The following is a 26,805-nucleotide window of genomic DNA, read 5'->3' as shown; positions in this document are numbered from 1 at the left end:
CTTTTTATCTCTCTCTCTCTGCAATTTGCTAGATCAATTCCATGTAAAACACAAAAAATTTCCAACAATTCCTGACAAAGCTTTCTAAATACAACGAATTCCTAATATATTTAACCGACCCATTTCGTCCCGCGGTAAAGGTTAGGATAAAGCATCAGAGGCAACTTACTTGCAGGAAACCACCTTCGATCCTTCGGCATTTTAGAGAAGTTATACCCAAGCTGGATTGGGTCGGACCAGCTAGACCAGCGAGGCTGGGGCTCGTAGGAGACAATAGGAAACGCGTGTAACGCCACGCGCTCTCGCAACCATCGATGCACGCATTCGTGGTCTCACCCTGCACCAACACTCATGCATCTCGATTGCACCTTGCGACCGTAACGAGGTATTCAGCAGATGTAGGCGTCTGCGTTAAGGGGGCGCCACAGCCGATTCCGACGTTGACGTATGCATCTCCAAACACTAAAGTCCACGTTTCTAAAATAGGAAAAGGGACTTAACAGCCCCATTCTAAACGCAATTATGAACAAAAACACTTCAGTACATACATTTTAATTTCAGACAGTTTTCATAAGGAAATGGCATAGATTCTGCAAATTTACTGTTGCGATTTCGTAAAATCCATTTCTTTATTATACTACGACACCTCCTTAATCTCTAACGTTATTGGCTAGTTCGTACGAACACCAGGATCGAATCAATTTTTTTGGTTGATACATGGATGTGATTTACGATTGCCAAAGTTCTTTTGTAACCGCAAGCGATGATTCCAGGGAATTAAAGTTCTATATTTCACTATATGTATAGGTATAGAGCGATTGCATTCACTCAGGAAATAGCTCTAAAAAACCGTAAAAAAAAACGTCAAACCTTCTAAAAACATACCTTTTCATTACCCAAACGTCTCCCACACTGAACACTTTTTTCGCGCATTGTACTTATCAAGTCACAAAATTTCCTTTGTAACTTTGATCACGAGTTGAGATAACATGTACCCTCAATTTCGGAATGTGCTACCCCCTGATCGTTATCTACTACCACGACTACTCTTTTCGGTCACGCAGTTTTGCTCTGACAAAGTCGCAATGGAATCAAAAAAAAAAAAAAAAAAAAAAAAGTAAAAAGTATGAATCTAAAAAGAAGAAGAAGAAGAAGAAGAATAAGAAAGCGGAAAGAAGCTGGAAATACATCATGCGAGGTATCTCACAGCTAGGCTTGACGCCGCGCCGCAAACGCTCGTAACAGCCTCGTTTATAATGTACGCGTGTGTCCATAAAATTTGTTACATACTATATACCCGTGTAGACACGAACCACACATAGAAAGACCAAGGCCAGTGTTATCTCGAGCCGTTCTTGTACGTCTATGTATATGGTGTGTATACCGACGCCTATAACAATAATTTCATTCTCCGATGGCTCCGATGCTGCGGACGAAAAGCCTACGGGAGGGTAATGAAATGCTAACTGCCTGCACCCGCCGGCGCAGCCTGTTTAGCATATTGTCGCGACCACAATGGCAATTTGCGTGAAATATATCCCCCATTTTACCAGGACGCGGCCGTTTCAAATGTACCGGAATTAACTCGTTTCACCCGGAATATAGGTTCATTGGAAAAGCGCGTGTGTGCGGAACGCATATTTTTCCTTTATGTGTTAAAAATAATAATAATAATACCAATAATAAAAGGGAAACGTATGATACAGCGAGTGCATCCAACTTGTGCCCCCCCCCCCCCCCCTCCTTCTCTCACCAGGAATCACACGAACAGATCTCATTCTCCAGAACTGCAAGTGCGTTTCAATCTATGCAGCATGTATTTAACGATAAGTGCACGTATGCAGATCATGCCGATATATGGCAAGGGTCATGTATTAGCGACCTATCAACAAATCATCTTTATTCTAGCATAATATCACTCGGTTATCGCCATTAGTTTCTAAGTAATCCTTTGTGCCATTTGGGTAGTCGAAGTCTTTTGCTCGTCAGGAAAATTTCCTCTGCGACAGCTTTTAGCTATAGAAAGTATAATCGCTTGAAGAATTTTTCAGTTTTTTATTGAAGTCAAAATAGCCAATTCAATTTTGACTTGTCAAATATTATCTCAGCTAGTAAGATAATATAGATCCCAACTTTTGCGTCTATTGTATTCAATAAATTGATATGAAGAATACAAAGCTCGAATCTTTATCAAAATCACAGATCCGCTGAATACATTTTTTTTGAAATAATCACAACGTGACTGAAACATCTGTATTTTATACGTCTGTCAGATTCATCTAATCCATTAAGCCCGACCTAAGTAAAAGACAATTTTTTAACCTGTGTTCGTTAATTTCGGAATATGTGAAACAATTTACTCGTGAGTGATAAATCTCTCGTCCAATTGAGGGATGTAGGTGTGCTTACTCGCGTGGAAGAGGAGGGCCATTCGAGCCTTGCCGCGCGATAAGTATCCTTAGCGACAAAATATTGAGAAATAAAAAAGGTCGGCTGGAGGAGAGATGACGAACGAGACCCGAAGGAGCGGTAAGTCAAGGCGTATGCTAACCCAACCATGTCTCGAACCCCACCGAAATGATATCTACACCCCGACAAAAGCGCCCTCTTATTCTCATCCTTCCATTTTTCTCCTTCTCCTATTCTCACCACCACCCCTCGAGCTGCATCTCGAAGGATGATCCATGTATCAGAAAAATAATAACGGTCGAAATGTTGGTTCGAAATTGGAAACAGTCAATTGATATCGATCGTGTGTCGATTTTGCGTGAGGAAGCAATTACACGTTGTCTCGAATTACTTGTATTTCCACCAACTGCTTACTGCATAAGATTATCAGTTCGACATACGAAGTGTTACACTGTTAAGTTGGCTTCTGGTAAGGAACCAAAGTTCAAATTTTTGTGTAGATCATAATATATAAAATATAAAATTAACATTCGTAAAAATTATTCTTCTCATCGCGCAGATGATTAATCACTGCCATCGAATTCTCATTTTTTAAGTACAAGTTTCTTATCACTGACGATATCTGACGTTTTAACAGTGATTTGAATTTCGTTTGGAAAGAAATTTCGGCCTTTGTTCTGACGGACGATCTCTGTACGTTTGATTTTTTATAGGGATAATTCGCTTTCCGGTTCACATTGTCCAGAAACTTTGCCTTTACAAAATACAGATCAACCGGAAGATGCAACTATCAGAATAAATAATCCATACGCAACGTGTTGAACTGACAATTCGACGCATACAAATAAGGATACACGTATGTATTTCGATTCATATTATGTGCTGGTTTTACGTCCGATTGAATGATCAGTTTTCCCGGTGGCCTGTAGTTTATTGCCAAAGGTCGTCGATCACTAGTTGCTAAAGCTGTTAGATACGGTCTGTAAATAACTCGATATAATTCTCATTTCATAAATCGTCTCACCTCGAAGCGATAAATCTCTATATACTTATGTAGTCACTTGAATTCTTATCTTTTGCACGCGACCCCCACGTTCACGGCTACTTGACAGTTCGAAATATTCCTGGCAACGTTTAATTCACATTACTTCCCAAAGTACGTCACATCCGGTGAAATCTACGCACGAAATCGTAAACAATATATCATTATGCAGGAATGACGAAAAGGAACACTTTAAAGTTCATTTCTTTCCGATATCCATCGTCTCGTACTTCGTTCGACCAAAAGGGACAACATTTTTGATACGTCAGCCAGTACTAATATAGCAAAATATGTTTCTTCGCATTTGTCAAATTATACGAACCGCATATTAGAAACGAATCTTAGGTTAGGTTAGAAAGTAAACCGATATATACCTATTCGATGCCTTTCCTCTATATTTAAAAGTCTCGGTTAGAAACTAATGTAACCATTTTCAAAATTACCGCGAGTTCCTATGACCTACATAATTAAAATTAATAATAACAGAAGAATGAGGAGAAACTTTCCGCTCTCGAACGATTGACCGTAATTATGACTTTTTTCCATGTCTTACGAGCATTTGAATGTGAAACACACACTTTGAACAGGAAATTTGAATACTTCGGGCTGATCGATTATCGTGCCGATTGTCCAGATCTGAAAACAGTTTGTACAATTCGGGTCGCGTAAACATCTGTGGTCGCTAGTGATTATACACCTGCGTGCTTCCGGAAGTGGAAGAGGCTGGGCGAGAAGCCGTTTAGGATACTGAAACGACACTCGCACGTTGTAACTGAGTATTATACATACATACACTCGCAGGAGATAGAATTGCTAACGGTTATAACGAGGACACAAAGGCGGGAAAGAGGAAACGTGGAGAACCCACCAACCTGCGAGAGGCCACCAACACCAGTAATAAATGTTCTCGCTCTCGTAAAAACGTTATTGCCTGCTGGGCGGCGCGATATGAAAGACAGTATATATGAATATTATATGTACATATAGGGATGTACATGCGAAGAAGAGACACGCCGAAGTCGTTCGCACGTAATACACCGCTGTTCTTTAGGGTTTCCTCTACTCTGCCGTGGTAAGTCATGCATCATCACTGTCGTCCCCCTTGCGCGTTGAACAGAACGATTATTTCGGAGACCAGAATTATGAAAAGTGGTTGAAAATTGCCGTGGCGTAATAAAGACAGAAAAAAATAAAGGGGTATGAGGTGAAACGGAACGGGATAAAAGGACGCGAAGTAAATCGACTTTGGAGAATTTTTTATATCAGTTTCAGACGATTTGAAGGGAAATAAAGGCCGAATATAAATATCTGAAATTGATACAATGCTGGGACAGAAATGTGGATACGAAACAGTCGAAGAGTTTTTTGAATTCGCTGGAATGAAACGCGTGATAGCAATGTGAGCACATAATTCATTGTTAGCTTTTGATTCGAGCCTTCGTTCACAAGTGTGATGATATAAGCACTTTTCTTCTCTACAGTTTTTCTACTCGAGTATAATGTCTTAGTTTCCAAATTTGGAGAGTAGATTAACCTTGAAATTTTGTCCAACTGTTGAAAAAAATCTGGGAAAATTTCATAATAAGAAAATAATGCATTCATCAATTATTTCTATTAATTCTCCACTTGAAATCTCGATAAAATTGTAGTCAATTTTCTCTACATATATACTCGTTGTACAATGGCAATACTTATCGACCGTAAGATACGCGAAAATTGAAACAGTTCCCTCTGACCCCAACCCAAGAGGTAAGAACACCTAAACCCGTTTCACTTCGAAATTCTCTTCCACGCACTTCTCTCCAATCTCCTGTCAATTCTCGGGTGTTTCCCTTCTCTCGTGTTTTCCATTTCTTCTCTCCTTCTGTCTCATCTTCCGAGAGGTACAAACCAATACCTGATCTGCAATTTCCATATCACGTAGGTCTGTGCACTCCCCCCCGCCCACCACCCCCAAAGACTGAACGGACTCGCGTGTTTTTCGACTGCAGGGGTGAGTCTCGCCTGGGGTAGGCGGGGGTGGCAAAGGGCTTGGGTGGTTCTGGTGGTTTCGGGGCACGGTGTTAATATAAAGACAAATGAACCGCGCTTACGCGACCCCAGCCATGTGTCTTTATATAGACAGAGCGTCTCGTGCCAGCGTGGAAATATCAACGGAAAATATTTGGTCGTAAAATTGTTAGGTCGGCCCCCTCTTCCCACCCGGTGCGCAACGTCCTAACGGCAGTCTGCGTATCTGGACGAAAATTTCATAAGCGAAAGAGAATTTTATTAGCTTCGCTCTACGTAATTTATTCCGAACGAACGGGGCGACAGATTATAAAGTGATATTAGCTGTCGGGTGTTCCGCCTTCTTTACGTCCACGCGCATTTTACTTCACGCATCTTGGTCCTCGGTGTGCTTGTGCTTCGCGAGAAGGGCGAGAATTGCTCCTGTAAGCTCGCTTCTTCTAAGGTGCAGGACGATAATGTGGCGTAGGTAGCGCGGTATTAAACAGGTCCGCGGAGTCTGCTTGTCTGCGTTTGCGTTTGCGTTTGCGTGTGCCTTGTGCCTTGTGCATGCTGCATCGTTATTTGCATCGACGACGGAGCAACGTGTAACTGACGCAAATGGGAATTTATGTACTCCTGGTAATTATTCCACGGTTTTTTAATATTTATGGTTCAAACACTGCAGTCTGTAACATCGGGAAGATGCGCTGGTTCAACGATGGTTTAATCCTGTTTCGTGGACCGTGGTATAAAAGCACTATACGTCTTCCTTTGCCATTGAATATTAACATAGAGATATCGTGGAATATTCCAATTGAATAAAATGATCTTCAGTTTTTTAATAGAAAGGCTGAAGTTTGATTCGAAATGATTTTCAAAGTTTTCAACTTGTGTGGAATTATTCCAGTCGCGATGAACTGATTAGGCTTATCACGAGTGGACGTAAATTAGTGATTTTGATTACAAACAAAATTTCTGATCAACAATTTTAGTGACAAAAATTTCGATTTTAAACTAGGTACAGTTTTTGGAATAAGAATAAATTTCAATATTCGATAAAGTTAGGTTTAAAACCAATCATGTTCAATTCGAATAACCAAAAGTATTGTCTGCTTTGAATTGCTGTAATAATTCAAGTCGAGCTATACCAAGTCGCTTGTACCTAACAAAAAAAAAAATTTTTTTTTTGCATATTTCTCCTATTTGTTACATCAAAAGAAATGTTCACGATCTGCACAGTCATAACGGTTTATTTCTTTCAGCATTAAACCATGCAGAGTTGCAAGTTAACATTCAGTAAAACAAAAAAAAATAATCAATATACGATGATGTGATTGATTATCAGAGACCAGGAATGTTTCGACGGTTGAAACATCTAGTAGTGCTATTCTTTATTCAATAATAAATTTTGCGCGAGTCGCAATTATACTTACAACCAGCAAGAAACGGAGTTTCGAAAACACAGCAGATGCTCGTTTTGAAGTAAAAAATAAATGGGCGAGACAATCCCGAATCAAGCAGCTCAATCAATTCATTCTGACAATCACGTTTGTACCTCGTTGTCTCAATTTGCATCATTTAATATTGACAGTCTGTGAAAGTCGATGTATGACTGCATCTTGAAACATTCCTTATCGCTTTGAATCTTCAGATATTCATCTTTAAGATGCTACACGTTGATTGGATCTCTTCGGAAATTCATCCACAATTTTATTCAGGTGAAAGAACTTTGGTGAAAAAAAAAAAACTTATTCGATATAAATTTTACAGATTAAACAAAGAGAAGCATTTTATTTAAGCTGTGACAGCGAAAATTCATCTGAAAAAGCCATAATGCAATTGTTTGATTAATACTGAGAATACTATTTTTTGAATATACAAAAATTATATAAATTTTTCCCAAATCTGATACAATGAAGTTTTGCGTCAAAAGTTTTTATTTTTGAAATATATTTTGAAAATACACCTAATTCAGAAAGATTTTTGTGGCTAAATAATAATAAGTTGATTAATCGTAAGATTACAAACTCTGTTTGTCATAGAAAAACATGATCAATCAATTGCCTGACATGACAGGTATTCATTTTACCGTGGCAATAGCACATTAAGTATTCCATTTCAATTCGGTCAGATTTCGACATTAACATTTTGAGTTTGAAACAGGAAATCTAAGGTATCTAATTTTTTTTATTCTTTTGCCCATATAAGATTTTAGAATATCTATGGAGTAGATACAGGGTGAGTATTTTTTAAAGTTCGGTGAAAGAGGAGATTTAATCAGCCGAAGCTCAATCTTCTTTCATCCGTACTCGTTACTGTCCAAATAAACGTCTCCGATTACTTTTTTTTATATGAGTTCTTCTACATTGGATCATAATTTTGATCCGTACCTTTTTCTTTTAAAACAGATGCGAAAATATCTATAAAACCGACAGTGACTGAGTTCAATTGGGTATAATCTGAAAATGATAAAAAACGCAACAAAAAAATCACTGAAAAAAGTTTCAGTTGTAAGTGAATTTTACAGCTGCAATATTTTTTAAAAAATATGGAGGCTCCGAATTACGAGTCATGTGCAAACACATTCAAGACTTTATGCGTGACGATGTCAATCGTTGCTCCAGAGTGAATGAATATTTTTGATAATATTCGAAACCTTTCGAAGCGTTAATGAGCTGCCTGTTCCAATCGAGATAAGCTTAATTGTCTGGTTCAAAAGTCTTTATCCTTCTTTCATGATATTTTATTTTATTTTATAATTCTACAAACTGTTCGGAATGTTTGTACTCAAGTTGATAAATTCTCTGTTGTTAAAATAAATTTATTGTGGGTACCAGTAAAAAGAAAACCGGCTTAAACATAATTTTATAATTGCGATTTGAAAGAAGATTTTTTTCAATTTTTGCAACAACTGCTCAAAATCTAACCAAAAATATAAAAAATTGTTAAAAACTCGATTTTATGCATAAGAAACTCTTTTCTCATCGTAGATGCTGTCGAAAAATAAGTTTCGGAAATAATGCATCTTCCGGGGGTGCAATATGCGAGAAAAGTGTAATTCGCGAACCACGTAATCGACATATGTTTCGATCAAGGCATACGATTGGGCTCTGGTACCGTTGCTGCGTGAAATACGAATTCTAACGATCTACGGTCGGTCGGTAACACTGCGCGGGAAGTAAGAATAGATGGTATCGTTGGCCCGATTTCCTTATTTATAACGGGGTAAATATTTATCACGGTTCGGTGTACCGCGTATAGAGAACAATGCCAATCCATAAGCGGGGGATTTTCCGTCCCGCCTCCGGCAGCATCGGCTAGTGGATCCCATGGGATTAATTTTCGACCGAAGGGTAGAAATATTCACGGTTCCTTAAAATCGGACAAACCCATCTCTTACGGACCGTCTTGGGCGGCGTTATGCCAAATATTCACTCAAAATACTGACCTCCGATCGATCGAAGCCCTGCAGTTTTAACTCTCCTTCCTCGGTTTGTTCATTTTTTTATTTTTTTTTTAACTCGATTTCGTTTGCTCTATTTTAGTACGTCCAGAAAATGTCGTTTTGTCGTCCAATCTTTGGAAGTGTTTTTTTTTTCATTATTATTATTGCAATTGAGAAAATTCCGTTTTTCATTTTCTGTTACGAGAAAACTTTTCCAGTTGGATTGGTTAAAAAACAGTATGTTCCGAATTGTGGATGAAACTGCCAAATCATCTTTTAACATATATGCCTCACTTTGGAGGGTGGTTTTGCCCCCTTAAAGTTTTTAATGACAGATAAAAAAAAAATGTAGGTTGCTTAGTTTTTAGTCTATTATAACATTGTACAAAAGAAATGAAATCGGATAGATCGACTTGGGATACTTTTCTTGTATAAATTTGTTGGTTTTTACATCAAAGCAAAATATTTTGGCTTGTTATCGTTTATCGTATAATAAGTAATCAGACTTCCATCGGCGAAGGTGGAATAAAAATGAATACTTAAAAGTTGTGTGATTGATTGTTTGCTATCGCATCAGTTTACGATTTCTGGACTATCAAAATCCTCACTTTAAATTTTCTGTTACAGTCGATCAGATGCACGGTGAACGGATGCTCGTGCGACTCGTTTACACCAGGAAAACGTCACTTGCGGTACTGCGAGAAATGCCATCACGGATGGGTGCCTCACGGTGAGTTTTTAATCACACATATATATATTTCCCATGATTCTTCTTCTTCAGTAACGAAGTCGGGTAGTTAATTCCTGCTACGAAAACGCCATACGGAAGACCGCACAGAGACGGATATGCGGCTGAACACAAAGTACCTTCCGATAACTCTTGACTATCATACGACAGGCATGAAACGAATTTCTTGAATGTCAGCATACTTCATCCCGCGAATCCTGAGGGACAAAATTCAATTTTCCGACGATGACCAGCACTCGTCCCTCCGGGGTTCTCGCGCTCTCACCCCGTCGCGTAAGACTTCGGACTTTATGCGGTCGTAAGTTTTAGAATGTTACAGGACGGCGTACGATACATGGATTTTTCGATATATACATATACGTATACACTCGGCTGTATCCCATATCGCGCTTAAAATTCCGCTCGCTTGACCCACGATAGATTGGAAGCGGCCCGGCGGTGCACTGCGGAATACATATCAATTTCCAAGCACGTCTCTGGGGACACCCGTGACGATACCGAATTTTCCTCGCTCTTTTACAAAATCATAATTCCCGCTATCCCTTTGTGCGGTTGCTTCACCTCAGGGCGAATATTACATGGCTGAGTGCGATGGCCGTATCTTCGCATTTACTGCAGACCGTGTCGCGCCGCGTAATCTTTCCTAAGCCAGTTTCGTCATACAGGTTTGCGATTCTTTCGTTTTTACATTTTCGCAATCTGCGCACAGTGTTTTGCTACTTAACAAAATCCGACGTTTCTAGACTATATTGAGCTTTGTGTTATTTATTAAACGTTTTAGTTCAATCGTGACATGTGTGTCAAGACATTTAATGCAAATTTAAAATAATGTAAAAATTAAAACATGTAAACTTTGATGGTAATCTTCACTATTGATGAAACTGGCTAATTTTAGGTAATTTTACATAGATTTAACCTCAGTAATTGTGACCTGAGTTAGGATCTCTGACTTTAAAAACGAGAAGCTTCGAGGAGGTTAATAGAAGTGATGTAGCCGATAGAACCGACAATAAAAGCTTCGCTCTCGTTGCGATTGACCATCGAGTTATTTTCGTTCGTTGCCTAAGTCACAATTATTTCTACATCTATATTTACAGGCGTTGCGCCATGCCAAGCTTGAGATCCTTGCGAAACCTGGTCAGATGCACTGGCTGATATTTCGCAAGAAAATCGCATTTACAATGGTTTCGGGTAGTGCCTTGGAAGTTAGTCAGGTATCGAAACCTTGCCGTTTCCTCGTATAAAGCCAAGCTGAAAATCAACTCTATGACGATTTCGAAATTCCGTAAACCTATACAACAGTAACAAGACAATTGGAATAAAAAATTCCGACCATCTTCAAAAGTTCTTCTCTGATCGAATGCAGTTTCGGCTTCGCGTCGATTCCATTATTTCTTGGTCCATTAAATGAAGCTTCACTTCGTCGCGGAACCTGCTAAATTCACCATTCGAAGGAACGAATACACTGACGCATTACTTTTCTGGGGGAGAAAATTGTAGAAAAAGATCGGCGCCCGATCCTAGAACGCTTTCACACCCGGTCGAAGTCCTACAAGGATTTGCTAGTTGGTCCCAAAGCCACCGAATACGAGACCTTGTCTGGAATGGAAGCGACGCCATGACTTACTTCTCTCACGTGTGTGACAACGGACGTAGGTACCCACCTCCTACCGTGCGGGTCATCAGTTTCCTTTCTTTTCGTCGCATCATTTTTCTCTCCTTTGATTTCTCCTCAGCTCCGTCGGTCCTCATTGTTGGTCGACAGAAGCGTTCGTCCGCATTGTATTTTTATTGTCACCCCGGTACAATGGAAGCTAAAGGTAAGAGGGTAATTGGCCGATCGCCACGTCGGAAGACCCGCAACAATATATCGCCTCGGCATCCTGCACAAAACGGCAACCGGAGCGATTTTCCTTTCGACACGGTCAATCAAATCGTTCCGTGCCGCGCGACTAAGATTAGAAATTTCTCTACTCGCGGCTGGCTGGTCGATTTCGTCCTTCCCCTCTTCCTCAACCAGCTCACACTCATCGCTCGTCTTCTTTACGAGCTGATGCCCCTTGTGTACGCGTGGATACTGTACGCCTTCACCAAAATCCCCCTTCACCTTCACCATCTTCTTCTTCTTCTTCTTCTTCTTCTTCTTTTTCTTCTTTCAAGACTGGCGCGTATTTATTTTTTCAAAGGCTTAATTGTATCAGATACGAAAGTTTCACCCTTTGAAATAGGCCCGAATACCGTCGAATAAAATTAGTCCCGGTGATTTGGTCAAGGAGGTAAAAGAGCCCGAGCTTTCCCCCGCTGCTTTAGCAACCATCACTGGCATCTCCTTCCATCACGCACCGGCCAGAGTCATTCATCTCGAGCAAATTAAGAGTTCCCACAGCGCAGTTCCCATGGCGACGTCGACGCGGAGATAAGCGAGACTCGAAAACGCCTCGCTACTCTCGACGACGACGACGACGTGCCGAATGTTGTACTTACTTTGCGACGTTATTTTCAGACACTACGTGTTCGACGAACCGTCGTCTCGTCTCGATCGAGTGAATCCCCATTATGCGATAATTCGCCGATCGACTCGCCTGTGTATAATTACGTAAGATCGATTTTAATGAAGATTTGTAAACACCCGGGATAATAAACGCGACTCGATCAATACGGACCGAATCCGTCAAGACCGATCGAACTGTATAGGCAAAAACCTCTCGACAAACATTCGGCGTGGAATCGTTTTATCTGTAACAACGTTATACCCCGTTATGTGGGTATACGGTCTAAGTTCGTTGGAACATTAACGGTGAGCGCTTGATCAAAAGAGAAGCTAATTTATTTCTCTTATTTTTGCGCATGCGATCTCTTCACACTTGAGGATACTAGAAATTACCGAGTACAATTATTCTGTGTAGGTTGTATAATGCATGGATTCACTTGATTCGTAAAGTTTGTTTGGAAAACAGGATTTTTGCGACTTGGAGCAAGAAATCGGTTACGTGAAACGAGGATAATGTTAATTGGCGATGCTTGTTTCAGGCGTTTGTCCAAGAGTGATTTAATATTCATGATACGATATTTTATCAAATCACAAGATTTCTATTATTTATCATGTTAACTAAATAGTGTGAAGTAGCAGCACCTAATATAGTCTAATAGCGATTTTTCGTGAATCCAAAAAACTTCGATGGCATGTTATATTCGAAAGGCCTTTAATTTCTGGTTAATAAGTTCATGTAATTGGCTGCGTAAGTTTTTTGATACAAGATTGATAATATGCCTGTCAATCAGTACGTCTAATCTACTTTCAAATCATGGTAAGAGTTCTTCCTATAATGATAACATTCATTGAGTTATCAGAGGAAATTCTCTCTCTTACGCGGTGGAACCAATATACGTCCAAGAATAATACAGAAACAATTATCCGCCCTTATTGCACTGAGTAAGTCTTCTCAAAGTAATTCAGTTTTATCAATTTATTAATTTTTTTTTTGCTAAAAGTTTCACCAAATAGTTACAGATTTTCCTGTTTTTTTCAATGTGCTTCTAGGTCCGATTTGTACCAATCAGGCAAATTTTTTACACCAAAAACGTTGAAGTAGGCCACATTGGGTTAAGATTTAACTTGGTACAAACTCGTCAGTTTTCAGTCCAAATCGTCCACTTTCAGAAATTGTAATACCTAATTGACTTTGTATATCGACTCTTTTCTGATCCTGTTTTTCCGTTGATAAAGTCGACGCTGAGAATCGTAAATACGTAATTACGTGGTACAGATAAGCTATTTTTCGCCGACCCAACGTATCGTTGTCAGTCAAATGTCGCAGAGACGACGGGACGTCGCATCGTCGACGCGTTTGCGGAGCTCCGACCGCATCCCGTAGGAATCTTGAGTAATATACTGACAAAGGCCTTTTTAAATTGTAATGAGCTGCCAAAGAGTGAGTTATGTTTCGTCCAAGTGCCATCGGGTCCTCAACGAACCCCATATCTCGCCGGCACCCCCGGCCCCGCCACCCCATGTCATGAATATATTTACATTGATCGTCAGACTCGGCATTTTTCAGTTGGTTCTGCGTCAGTCACCGATCTGTGTGCGTCTGTCCCTCGATATTTTATTTATCGGTCTCTCGCCAGGCCGTTCGTCCGTTCGTTCCAACGCGCAAGTGGTGAGTGTATATCGTATAGAAACACGTATTCATCCCGCAGGACGCTTCCCTCGAAATCTGTCGAAGCGAAATCGCTTCCGCATAACGACACTCTGGTCGTATTCCTGCCTGTGACGTCGACGACGGCGCACTGCAATCCGGGTATAAACTGCGAAATATGAATGATGACTTCGATGACAGCCTCCCAATATCCCGTTCTTAATGATTTTCTTCATCCCTTCGAAAGCCCATAGAAATTGTATAGAATCTCCTTTTCCGTAGTTTGAATTGCTGTGACACATTGCTTGGAGTCTTTTAAACGTTTGTTCGGTAGAACTTTAAGATTGAAGTTTTAATTTGAAGCCACGTGTATTAACTCTGGTAGGTATCATGGCAGCCTCCCCGGTGAAAATAAGTTTTAATACGGAGACCGAAGATAAATTGATACATTAGCATCTAAGAAATGATTCATGGCGAGGCTGGTCGCGGTACGCGTACGAGCGTGATGTATCATCGTTGGCATTGGTTTCATATTAGAACAAATAGGATCGTGTTTTAGGCTTTAAAAGGCACCCCCAGCCCTTAATGGGACCCGGCACCCCCCGGGGTCCTGGTGCGCGACGAAGCACGTCTCCGATTGGCCGGCTTCTCCTGGACCGTAAACGCGATTCGTCGAAGAGACGCGGCGCCAGGAACAAAGACATCGCCGGCCGCCCCTCTATTAGTAATTTATAGTTTAGTCGGTGTTTATTAACGGAGGGGTGAGTGCGTCGCTTTTAACTACGGTTCGCATGATTTACGCGTGACGTAGGCCGTGCCGGGGGTGCGTATAAGGCGCTATATTGCCACGGGACGTCTTCATGTCGAGGGGCTTTTCAGGTTCAGCTGCTTTGCTCCAGGCGCAGTTAGCGCAGATGGAAACGCAGATGTTGGATAGGTCCGTTGCAGTTCGTGCGGTTGCGCTGCGGATCTCGGGCTCACTTTTGTCAGTCCACGATACTTACACGCCGCAGTGTCTTTTCCTTATTTTCCATCGTCGAGAAAATGCACCCTATGACCCTGTGCGATCGCTGATACGAGATGACCATGGCTCGTCGGTACCTTATGGCCGTTTATTCAACGTTTGATTAACTCGAAACTATGTCTAGTCAACCGTTTTCAAAAGTCCTTTAACAGATCAGGAAAAGTTTCGGAAATTTGGCCATTCGAGAGGGTGAGGGTGTATGAGATTTCAGAATACAGGGTGGTTTTTTTTTTTTTTTTCTTTTGATTGGCATAAGCCAAAATCTCTCAAGAAAGGTGAGATACAATGAGTACAATAAATACCAAATCCTTAGGGTTCGAAAGGGTGAAAGAATCTGATCATATTAGATTTGTTAGCAAGACTTTTCAACAACAGGTTAGAACAATCTTGGTGTTTTTTTTAAATCGATTGATACATTTTTTCTCCCAGAATTTGAAAGTGCGTAGCATTCTGTATCAAAAAATATTGTCAAACGTATGATCGAAACGTCATGTATTCCGATATCAGCGATGTTGTTGAACACAAACCTGAGATACGACGTTGTTCTTCTCAGTCGTCTAATTTTCCAAGTAGTTACAAGTGTAATTGTGTAGATAGGTAGAGAATTCAAATGGTTTTCTCTGATGTGACTGTGTTGCGTAACGTGCTGAATGTGAAATACCTTTTACATTAGGTTGAGATAACTATGTTTGATGATTTCTTCGAAATGTCTATAATTATCTTTACATATTTAGATAACGACGCAGACCTGAGACTATTTCATCTTAATAGCTGTTTAAAACTGACATGAAAATGTACATAATTCATATTTTGAATTATACTTACCTCTTTCAATTCTTGCAAAGCCATCGCAACTTTTCACATGTGATACATGTTTAGATGATCGATGCTTTATAAGCATCGAAGATACTATCGTAAAGTATTCCTCCAGGAATATACATATTTCATATAATGTCATATCGATTCTCAATCCATTGTTAAATAAATCTGACAGTCAAAGATTGTTTATTTGTAAAAGGAAGAATTTGGTGTAGCCAAGAATTAATTTAAAAACTAGACACTCAGAAATAAATCTGATTTAGAGGTGAGCTTGGCCTCAAATTGTCAAACTTTTGGATCAAAACTCTTCAAGTTGATAGTTTTTCAACAAACATAGTTTGTTTATTACCGTCTAAGTGATTACTAATATTAGACAGCATGAAACAAGATTTCAAGAAAATATGTATAACACGCTTCCTACGTATTAACGATGCAACGAATCAGCAGATTTTGGACCCTGTCAAAATTGACCTTTTCTATGGATAATCCTACCATATTATGTCAATAATAGAATAGAGACAGCTTTTTGTTTTATTTTTCGATGGGCTGTCTGTACTTTTTGAGGAATCCTGACGCATAGACATGAATCAATTGTGTCAAAAAGATTTCGAGTGACTTGAAACCGAAAGTTCCATATCTTTATTTATTACTAGGAAAGGTCAATTCAATCCAAATATTTCTTAGAGTCACAATAAATAATTAGACTCGCTTATAACCTGGCATTTTATGTTTTTAAGTAAAATGTACATTTGCATGTTCTCCAGCACATCAAGAAACGTGAAAATGTTCATTAATATTCATTAATGCTTTATCTTTACAGCTAACTTCTTTAAGGATCTTAATCGGACTCACTTGCTCCGCGATGCAATGCGCACAGTTGGTACAGTGATATTCATTAATGTCTTAACCTTACGGCTAACTTGTTTTCGATCCGAATCAAAATGCAAGTTCGATTCTATACAAATTATGTGACAATGACTGGCGATGAATCCGACGTGTGAGATTGCGAGTCAATATCACATAATTCGTACAGAATCGAACTCGCATTTTGATTCGGATCGAAAACAAGTTAGCCGTAAGGTTAAGGCATTGATGAATATCAATGTACCAACTGTGCACATTGCATCGCGGAGCAGCGAGTCCACATAAGATCCTTAAAAAGTCACTTCTTCTTCCTCGATTTTTTACCCTCATCCGCGAATCATTCGAAATATAACGCAGCTACGAATTGTCATTGATCATTGTACAGCGTCACCTTCGGATCTCAGCAAGCAAGGTGATCGAAATTGGGGTTGTTACAACGTTGTAAGAGAGGTAAAAATAGCTTCTGATACATAGGTGCCAAGTGACGAGAGTAGAGTCACCCGCGAGACCGAACCTCCAAGAAGCTCAGAGAAGCTCAGACGCGAAACGGCGCGGCGTTGGTGGGCCGCGACGTCGCGGTGTAAACAGAGAGGCGCCGCGGCGCTTTACGACGCCTCGCGTCCCCGCACGTTGTTTACCTTTCTGGCAGTAGCCACGCGCTCGCACCAGCGTCGGAGACACTGGCGTCCGTCGGTCCGTCCCTCGCCGACGCGTCGGGTGGCGTCTTCCGTAAACTTACTGCACCGGAGATGCAAAGTTTTATTGGATAGCACCAAGCTACGTGCGCGTGATCCCCGGGGGCGAAACGCCGCTTGCCTACGTCGACGTCGCTCTATAATGTTCACCAATTTCATTTAGAGGCTTTCCGAGTCTTGTCGGGAAGACCAGATGGCGCTAGCGTGACGCGTCTAACTACTGAGTCTAACTATTGCGTTGAAGACTACGTCTTTCTCTTCGCAGTTGCAAAACAAGCTTTTTGCGAACATTTATAGACTGGATAATATGTCGACATTAGGAAAGTCAGACTGGAACACTAAGTCATGCATAAATGGAATGCCGGTTGATATTAAGAACAGCGAATGTATAATGGAAGAATTCAAGAGGTTTCGACCGTTAATCACACGCTATCATGTATCTGCATGGATAGTCGTTATTTTTTCTTACGTTGGTAAGGTATTTGATTGGATACTCTGCTTCCTGAGTGTTGTTGGAAGGATTAGATGACGCTAGCGTAACTCGTCTAACTATTTGAGTCTAACTATTGCGCTAAAATCCACGTATTTGTCTCTCTAGCTGCAAAAAGAGTTTTTGACAAACATTCATAGACTGGTTCATATGTCGATACCGGAAATGTCAGATCAGAATACTAAATCGTGCATAAATGGAATGCCGATCGATGTTGAAACCAGCGAATGTATAGAAAAAAAAATGCAAGAAAAGCGTCAATCACGTGCTATTATGTATCTGGACAATCGTTATTTTTTCTCAAGATAGTAAGATATTTAAATGGATACACTTGCACCCGCCTTCCCCGGCTCCCGCTCCGCACAATAACAGGGCCGATAAATCTTTCGCGCGCGTTCGGAGCACGTGGGCTGACTGAAAATCGTCTTGTTAGAGCACCGAGTGACGACGGAACTAAGTAGGTAGAGACCGTTCCACTAGCTGGACCAAATTTTCTGTGACGCACGAAGAACCCCGATATGCGCCAGGCGTCAAACCAGCTCGCGTAAATATTTGCGTGAAGGAAACGGGGTCACCTTGACAAGCCGTCTCCATCGACGTGTCACGAAGAGGACGCTGGGAGCGAAGATTTTTTAAAACCTATGCTAGGCAAGCTTGATAACCTAGCTGCTTATTTTCGGCCTTTTTCTTTCTCTGTTTTTATAAACTTGCGATCTTAGAAGCGTGTGCCACACATTTCGTCGCGTCCAGTGTGTCGAATGTCGGATATTAAATGGTTTGATCATATGCTCTTCATTTCGTTTAATTTAGTCGACCTATTCAACGTCTGAATGTTGGCTGCTTGACAGCTACTGGGTAATATCTGATCTTGAATATAGTAGAGAATTCTGGATCGCATCGCGATGTGATCTTGCCAGAGGATAACTCTTTGAAGTTCTTTCAAGGTTCCATCACCTGAAAATTTTCACATTATTTTAACGTTGATACTTTTATGCGGACGCATGTTCGAACTTGACAAGTTCGCTCCTTTTACTGTTGTACTAACAATAAGTGCTCTTGTAAAACTTTTCACTCACGCTGTTATTCTACGCCGAGAAATACAGAATATAGCACTATCTCTTGCTGCAACTTGAATTGCAGCTTTGAATTTTTTAATTCTTTGAATACTTCTGTGAAGTATCACGAGAAACGTCAGTGTCCATGCAAGTGGCGCCACTCCTAGCGTTCACGCAAGAGTATATATGGCTTAACTCTCGTCGCTACTTCGCCAAAGGTGCCATCATTGGTCTACAAGTTGACAAGTTGACAAGTTGATTGATTCACGTTATTAAATTCTTAATTATCATCAGTTTATACATATCACGGAACCACATCGCCTTTGGTAATACGTACAGAGATAACGAAAAACAAGTTTTTTTGTAACCTCCAAATAGAAGATGGTAATCGATGAGTGTTTTTTTCAAGTCCTATGACGGAAATCAACGCTGATCATAGTACTTAAACTTACAATTTACGTATCATCTAAATAGAAAACTTTGCAAAAAGAAATCTGTTGTTTTCTTTCCGAATTGGTCCCAGCTGCACGAGACAAGCAGTGTGAATAAAAAGCTATTTCCTGTACGAAAAAACGTTGGACCTATTCAGAGTTTTTGCATTTTCCTAAAAAATTGTAGGTATACTTACAGTTAATAGCTAGATATAAGAATCTTCCAATCGTACGTCCGAAACATTAGCTATTTCTCTTCTACGCGGATGACTCACTCACATGCACACTTATACATACCTGAAGAAGAAAATGCGTTGCAAAAATATGTAGGCTAGAGTCCTTCGGTAGATTAAGATTAAATATTGATGGAATCGGTTGATATAGATTAATGTGCGACGGTCCTCGACTCCGATCTCGTTTGGCGTCCGCGATCTTCGACGGGGTTATTTGTCTCTCGTCGTCCTTCGCTCCCCTTCGGCGAAACAGGACGAGGAGAATTTCCTGATTGCCACCTTGGACACGCAGATTGTCGCGACGCCTTATCTCGACCATTCGTCTCAGCAGCCTCGACTCTTCTTCTCTCCGTTGCTCCAGCGCCTGGAGATCAAGGAAGAAAGGAAGAGCTTCCGTTATGAAGAACGGTGTCTCCGGAGGTCCAGCGCATCCATCTCCAGATAGCCTGACCCGGCTTTCCCTCCAGGTCCAGTTTTACCATGGGGGAATCTATTAGCGGGTAGAAATAGATGCGCCCTTACACAATCACTCTCGTTATTCCTCGCCTATGGAGAGGCGCCGAACCGCGTGCGGGACCGATAACAACGAATTATTTCATTATTCATTTATGACCTGTTTTACGAGGCCTCTACAGGGCCTCGAGCTACGCCCGTTACGAGTCTCTGACGCGGCAACTCTATCCAATAATAGAGGCTGTGGAACTACTGTGAAACACTTTCCCGCATCAGAAACCACTTCAGTAAATAACGCTTTCGATACGTGGCTATTGGTAAACAGTCCAGATATGGGGCATCGTTTGTCAACCGAACCACAACCTTTTCCCACCTTTTTTTTGGTTAACTACTTTCTTGGCCCATTACTTTCTGAACTGAGGACAGTAGCATTTTAAATAGAAGCTTTGTTCAGAATGGCAAATAGCTTCTCACATGCAGCATGAAAAACTTGGCGGCAAGGAGTACCTAATCCAAGTATCTAATCCAAACAAATTAAAATCTATCGTTAGGTTTTCTCAAATTGATAAGGGTTTGTATATTCGTGAGTATGTCCACTCCTGAATAGCATGGCTCGAATGCGTTGCCTCAGCTTTAACGACGTACGTATGGATACCTACCCACGTACATGCATAAAGGCGAAAGGATGATCATCCGCGCGCACCTTGTAATATGGGTCCTTACTACTTCGATCCTTTGATTAATTAATGGCGCGCGGTGAAACGGCTGATCCCCGACGGAGGCTTCTGCGTAATAATCAGTAATTACTGGGAATAATTAAATAATACGCGTTTATCGCCCGGCAATCGACCGCTGCATGGGTGGCCTCGCCGACCACTTCACCAACTGCTTGACCAAATGGATATTGGAACCCCTTAATAATCCTGAGATTGATTTTAAAACATCGTTTTCGCGGTCTCAAGTGCGTCAATTATTTAAACGCATTCAAGTTAGTCGATATTGACAAATGAGAAACGTACAGATTCATGCTACGTTGTAATTATTTTCTGAGGTAGGAAATTTTTCGTACTACAGTATGTTATGTGACAACGATTAAACAGTCACTTTTAAAAAATATGATCTAGTTCCAAGCTGAAAAATACAATTCTCGTCAGTTATCGTTGATAAATAAATTTGAAGAGTTCTAAAATGTTTGAACATCCATTAAATAGCAATTAAAGACGGAGGAGCAAAAAGTTTAAAAAAATAACGTGACTGATTCCGTATTTTATTCATACGTCGAAATGGCCTTATAATCTTGCAGCATTTCATTGTGAAACCGTTTCGAAAGCATGGGATATAGATAGTATGACAGACGAAAGGTGGAGGACATTGGTCACCTCGAGAGGCGCGAGGGATCGTGATATCGGAATACAAATGGCGTCATCTTTCTGGCAAAGTCTCCCCTTAACAGTATACGAGCTCGAAGTTCTCGCGAACATATTTGTCAGTCGCGCCGCGGTCGGTTTTTGCCAACCTCAGGATCCGTGACCTGAGTGTCGAGGAGCGGTGAAAAGAATTATTGACCCTTTCCACTTTCCTTAGATATACCAGGAGCAACACTGGATCACCTACAGACTAGACCATTAAAAAAAGCACTCGAATGATTGAATGAAGTAATCGATACGATAGTCAAATCTTAGAATTTCTAAACGAAACTGGGTGTTTTAGAAAAATTGATCTCACGTTTTCGAAAATATCTTGCGCTTGGTATCGTAGACTATAAATTTTAGTGCCAGTTCCACGATTGACCTGTTTTTAGTAATGCAATCTATTTTTAGCACGGTTTCGAATCAGTTTTACTGAAATCAGATAGATTTTATATTACATTGACGTATGCTCACGACATTTACATTTGAACTACGTTTCTAAATGTGAAAAAAATGGACGAGTTTGATGATACTAGATAAGATACTTATGAAACGCAGCGCAAAATTTTTGCCGAACACCAGCTACACCAAGTAACCCTCAAACCTTTCATTTTGAAGTTTTTTAGTTATACAATATAAACTCAGCTAGTCTATATTTTTGCTCGGTAATTTTTTTGGTGAGCTAAACTTACCCAAGAAAATAGCCGAGGACTCCGAACAAGAAAAAATTATCACTCGATTACTTCCAGATCGACCTAAAGAAAAATCCATGTCAATACCAATAAGAATTCGTTATATCTACTTGACTCACAATTATAGAAATATAAGGTTGGCGTGACCATGTCGATCTTCATGCAGAATAGTAAACGAAATCGAAAAGTTTTTATTCCTGCAATAATCGTCGTATAAAGTATAATGCAAACAACCGCATTAACCCAAATATCTATTCCACAAGATTGTTTTCTTTGCTAAATATGACCTGAAAATTTCAGACAATAATGATTAAAAAATTTCCCAACAATCATTATCACCCTGGCCGTTACATAAAACGTAAATCTCTGTACAGAGTAGTGAGATACATCGGGTGACGCGACATCGCGATGGGGGTCGTGGGTCGTGGGTCGTCTGGTGGGTGGGTGGGGGTGATGGTGGGGGGGGGGGGGGGGGGGGGGGGTTGCGGCAAGCACCGCCGTGAACGCGAGGGTCGCGGGGTCGGATGGTCTCTGTAACCAAGATTGACGCGTCCCCTCCCATCAACGGTGATTGACAGTGCTTCGACCGCAACAAAGCGCCGACGCGCAAGCCTTTTGCGCCGACCTGCCGCGCGCTCAACGCTATATGTTACATTCATCTATTGTCTTTCTCGCTCGGTGCTTCGCTTTGCCGGCGCTTTACCTATATGCCGGCTGACTCGAGTGGTTGTGGTCCGGACGTTGGGAGGTATAGTACAAGTACAAGTACACCAAGGCATGAAGGTGAAACGAAACTTGGTGAAAAGCGAATTCGATGGAAAAAGAAATTGAAAATTTGAGAATATACTGTTTTAGTGACGGTGGATGAGTTGCTTTTAATAAGTTGTGTGAATGACACTGGTCTGCGGAAGAAATGTATTTTTTTTTAGATGCATGGGATGGTTTTGGTTAATAGTGTGTTTTTGAGTCTGCTGGATACAGAAATGATTTTCATTTTCCTTCATTCATATTTTTGCAAAATATAAGATTTTGGTATGAAAGAGAGCGTGACAATAATGAAAATAGTACCATTTTAATCGAAAGAGCTAAGCAATAGTTCTTACAAAATTGAACCAATAATTGCTTTATGGAATTTATTTAGCATTCTTTGGTCATTCTTTTCGATTGTGAAACATTCTCAGCTTCTTCTCTTTGATACACCGCCGAACACGCGTTGGCTTTTCATTTTCTGTTTCCATGTTTGTATTTATTCTTGAGTCTCAGTCTAATACGTATTACATGGAAATAAGGAATTACTTTTGCATAGGATTTTTAGAATTAAAAATATGATACTGAATTTCGAATTAAACGGGAGTTTTACTCTTAATGAGAGTACAAACACGAGTTAAAGAAAAAACCTGACGTGATAGAACTTTTTGAGGATTTTTCAGGGTTTCAGTGAGTGGAAATCCATAAGAAATAATATAAAAAATTTGTGTAGTTTTTTGATTGCAGATCTGTGTAATTTAACTACGTCTATTGACAGTAGTTACATGGATAATTATGAGCAAATGACAAGTTTTCAAAAAGATAACTCAATTGTTAAAAATTGCAAGATTTCAGGTCGATCGTTGGTCAAATATCATGGTAAACGTCTGAAAAAATGAACGTCCTATGACTGTAAAACCTTTTAAATATTATCTAAGAACAACCAAGGAAAAGGAAAGTTGTTATAACTGAATAATCTTGTTTGTTTTTAGCGAAATGATAAGCTAAGCACAGGTGTTACTAAAAAACCTTGGTTGCGCTGATTTATGTTTCTTCGAAAAAGATAATTTCTCATCGTTAGTAGGTATTTTTCCTAAGTCTTTTGAAAAACTGGGAAACTGCGTGAAAAACATTTTCTATCATCATCGCCGTTATATTCCTCTTCCTACTCAGAATTCAGCATAAACGAAGCAGTTTTAAGTCGAGTAATTAGCCAAGTACCGTCTTCAAACCAGTTTACACCGAGCGTCATTCTTCTCGATGGCTGATTCCGAGCTACCTTTGGATGTGTTGTAAGGGCGCAGTCGTAAGATGGGTGCTTTTGCTAGCACGAAACCGGTGGATATAATCGTAACAGAGCTTCGCATACAAACTGGTGCTAATGGCTCGGATAGCTTTTGTTGTTTTTAATTAACCCTTTCTTTTAAGACGACCGGGGGGAGCTCTAAAGCGCTTCGGAAAGGGCTACCGGCCTTGGAATATACCCGACACTTTTACACCCTCGCAGTCAGACTCCCTGGGGCGGAGTAAATACACGCACAATTGCACCTCGGAGACACAAACGCGCTGCTAGACTGCCTAGTACCTACCTGACGTTACCGAAACAATTACTAAGGCTTATCCAATCGACGAGTCATCGCGTTTACTGTTTGCCGTGCATAACGCCAAGCTACTACAGAATTGTAGATTTTTTTTTTTTCATTTCCGTATCACCGACACTCCTCTCAAACATCTGTGGATCACGGTCCAGGTTAATAGGTTTTCAGAATTATTTTACTACTTTCAAATTGCTGGTAATTTGTTCAGCTGATGAAATCGTTTTGCTAGTTACTTGATTACTTGGTTGATATGAAGAATCATATTTTTCAACCTCCCTGAATTCACTAAGTTCATTTCATTTGTAGTGCAAAACCAAAACAGTGAACGTATTTTTCGTTCTCTTTTTACCCGCGAAATTAGACTGAAAATAATTTCGACCACTCGATTGGTGTGTTTTTAGGCATTTTTAGCCGCAAATTAATTACTTTGTCTGAAAGACAAAGAATTGTTGTTAGATGAAGATCGTGCGATTATCAAGTGCAAAGTATCATGTCGAAACCGAACTGTACTATGGCACCTTCGTGACGTATAGTAATAAGGACTGTAGTAACTAATAAGCATATCGATTTGATCATCGTATACAATGCATAATGCATTTTACCTTCTTCAACTACCTAATTAGATGAGTTACGATGAACCGGTTATCTTGTGCTTCAAGATATCATCGTTTCAAGAAAGTTAGACGTGTGTAGAGGAGAAAAAGAAGTCACGTAAAGAATGAGACGAAAAACTTTTGAGACAAAACAATAAAATCAAGCATACCGAGAAGAAAGAGATACCGATGCGGTGAGAAATGTACAATAATACAGGAATGTCTGCGTTTAGTCGAAGAAAAAAAGAAATATCTGTAGCGCATCGTATTATTTAAATTGAGCGTTATTACCGTATCATATAATTATCTTGTATGAACTCACCATGAACTTGATTTTCGAGGGTACCTACACCTATAATATACCAGTCGTGTTTCACGAGTTGAAAATTAAGATGGATGGAACTCTAACGCCGCCATACGTAAACCTACACATGCCTTCGAAGGCTGGACATGTGTGACAGCGAAGGCTACAAACCACAATCGAATAAGTTTCACTAAATTCTCATCGCTCTCTCTCTCTCTCGGTCTCCATTTTCAGACTTCTTGGAGGTTCAATTCATCGAAATCAAGCTCACGTGTCAATCGATTTTGAAAAAAAAAAACGCACACAATGGTTAGTAATAATAAGATAATATACTTCAGAAGCATGTGAGTTAAGGGACTTCTTTTGGGGTCGCTTTCGAGTTTGAAAGGAAATGTGTGTAGCCTTTAATCCTAAGTTCAACGTCTGTTGGTACTTAAATAAAAACCGAAACATTGCGGTGTTGATTTGATTCAGGGTATGGAGTTAGATTCTGCACAAATGGTATAAACATCTTATTGTTAGGTCTTTAAACCTATCAGATTTCAAATTCCAGTTTAATATGCGTTCCTATCGCAGCACTTTGGTATTAACGTGGCATTATCATAGCATTATTTATAATTTCCGAATCTTTGAACCCGTACATCCATAAGTACGCATACTTTACCGTGTCGTTTGCCATTTTGATTACCACTGTTGTATTTGAAATGACTGATAATCATGTCTTAAAATTAGTAGGTACGTAGTACTTTGTCGTAACTAAAATAGTTTCTTCGTGTATTTTATGTTCCTCTTGTCGAATCACACGCAGCAGACTCTCGCCTTGCACGTCTACGTCGTTTGTATGAAACTTATGACCCTCGAGTGGGTCGAGGATAGGAGGCAGGAGATTTGGTACGCGGATAAGCGAGCGACGAAGAAGAATATCAAAAATACAAAGGAAACAGTTCCATAATTACATGGCTGCAGTGCCATGGCATTCACCGCAGATGGGATAATGTTATTCTTAAACGGTCGTTTAACCCGAATATTTGCATGGATAATGTCGGGTTGTCTCAACGGACGTTATAAGATTTCCGCAGGCCATACGCGCTCGCTCGCTCGTTGACTGGCTGCTTGCGACGATGACCGCAGACGATGTCCAGAGTCAGGGGCTGATGGTTTAATTACAGTTCCCGGGGTTTAAACTCGTGGTAAATCTTTTTGATGCCCCATAAAACAAATCAATGCGAAATGCACCGAATTACATACATCCCCATCCTGGTAAAGCATTCGTACGTACATCCCGCAAATCTGCATTGTCTGCTTCCCGAATCACACCATGCAAAGTCGAAATGATTCGAAGTAAATTTGGTCGAAAAGCAGAGAACGCCATCTATTGTCATAACCCATACATTTTGTATATGTAAATTAATGCTTTGGAACCTGAAGACGAAGAAAATGGTCCAATTAATGTGGGCTTCTATCAGGATGCACGAGTCGTGTGACTTTCTGGACATGAATACGGAAACGAGGGAATGAGAACGGGACCTTGCGGCAGTTGAAGGCGTGTCGCGGTCGGATCAAAGAGAAATTTTTGCACCGTGCAGGAAACTTTATACCGCAGGTCAGCCGACACGGTCCACC

At 40.4% G+C, this 26,805-nt stretch overlaps 1 protein-coding gene across 2 annotated transcripts in view; it reads left to right on the top strand.

Annotated features, from left to right (window-relative positions):
- LOC124408802 overlaps positions 1-26,805 on the top strand; it is a 223,947-nt gene that overhangs the window by 56,811 nt on the left and 140,331 nt on the right. For both annotated transcript variants that reach the window (XM_046886005.1, XM_046886006.1), the window contains exon 3: positions 9,516-9,618. In XM_046886005.1, the coding sequence (XP_046741961.1) occupies positions 9,516-9,618 (103 nt within the window). The remainder of the gene's footprint in view (positions 1-9,515; positions 9,619-26,805) is intronic.

Source organism: Diprion similis, chromosome 8 (assembly GCF_021155765.1).
Source record: "Diprion similis isolate iyDipSimi1 chromosome 8, iyDipSimi1.1, whole genome shotgun sequence".
Classification (NCBI taxonomy): Eukaryota; Metazoa; Arthropoda; class Insecta; order Hymenoptera; family Diprionidae; genus Diprion; species Diprion similis.
The sequence above is the reverse complement of the archived record's forward strand: the minus strand, read 5'-3'. Positions and strand labels throughout refer to the sequence as shown.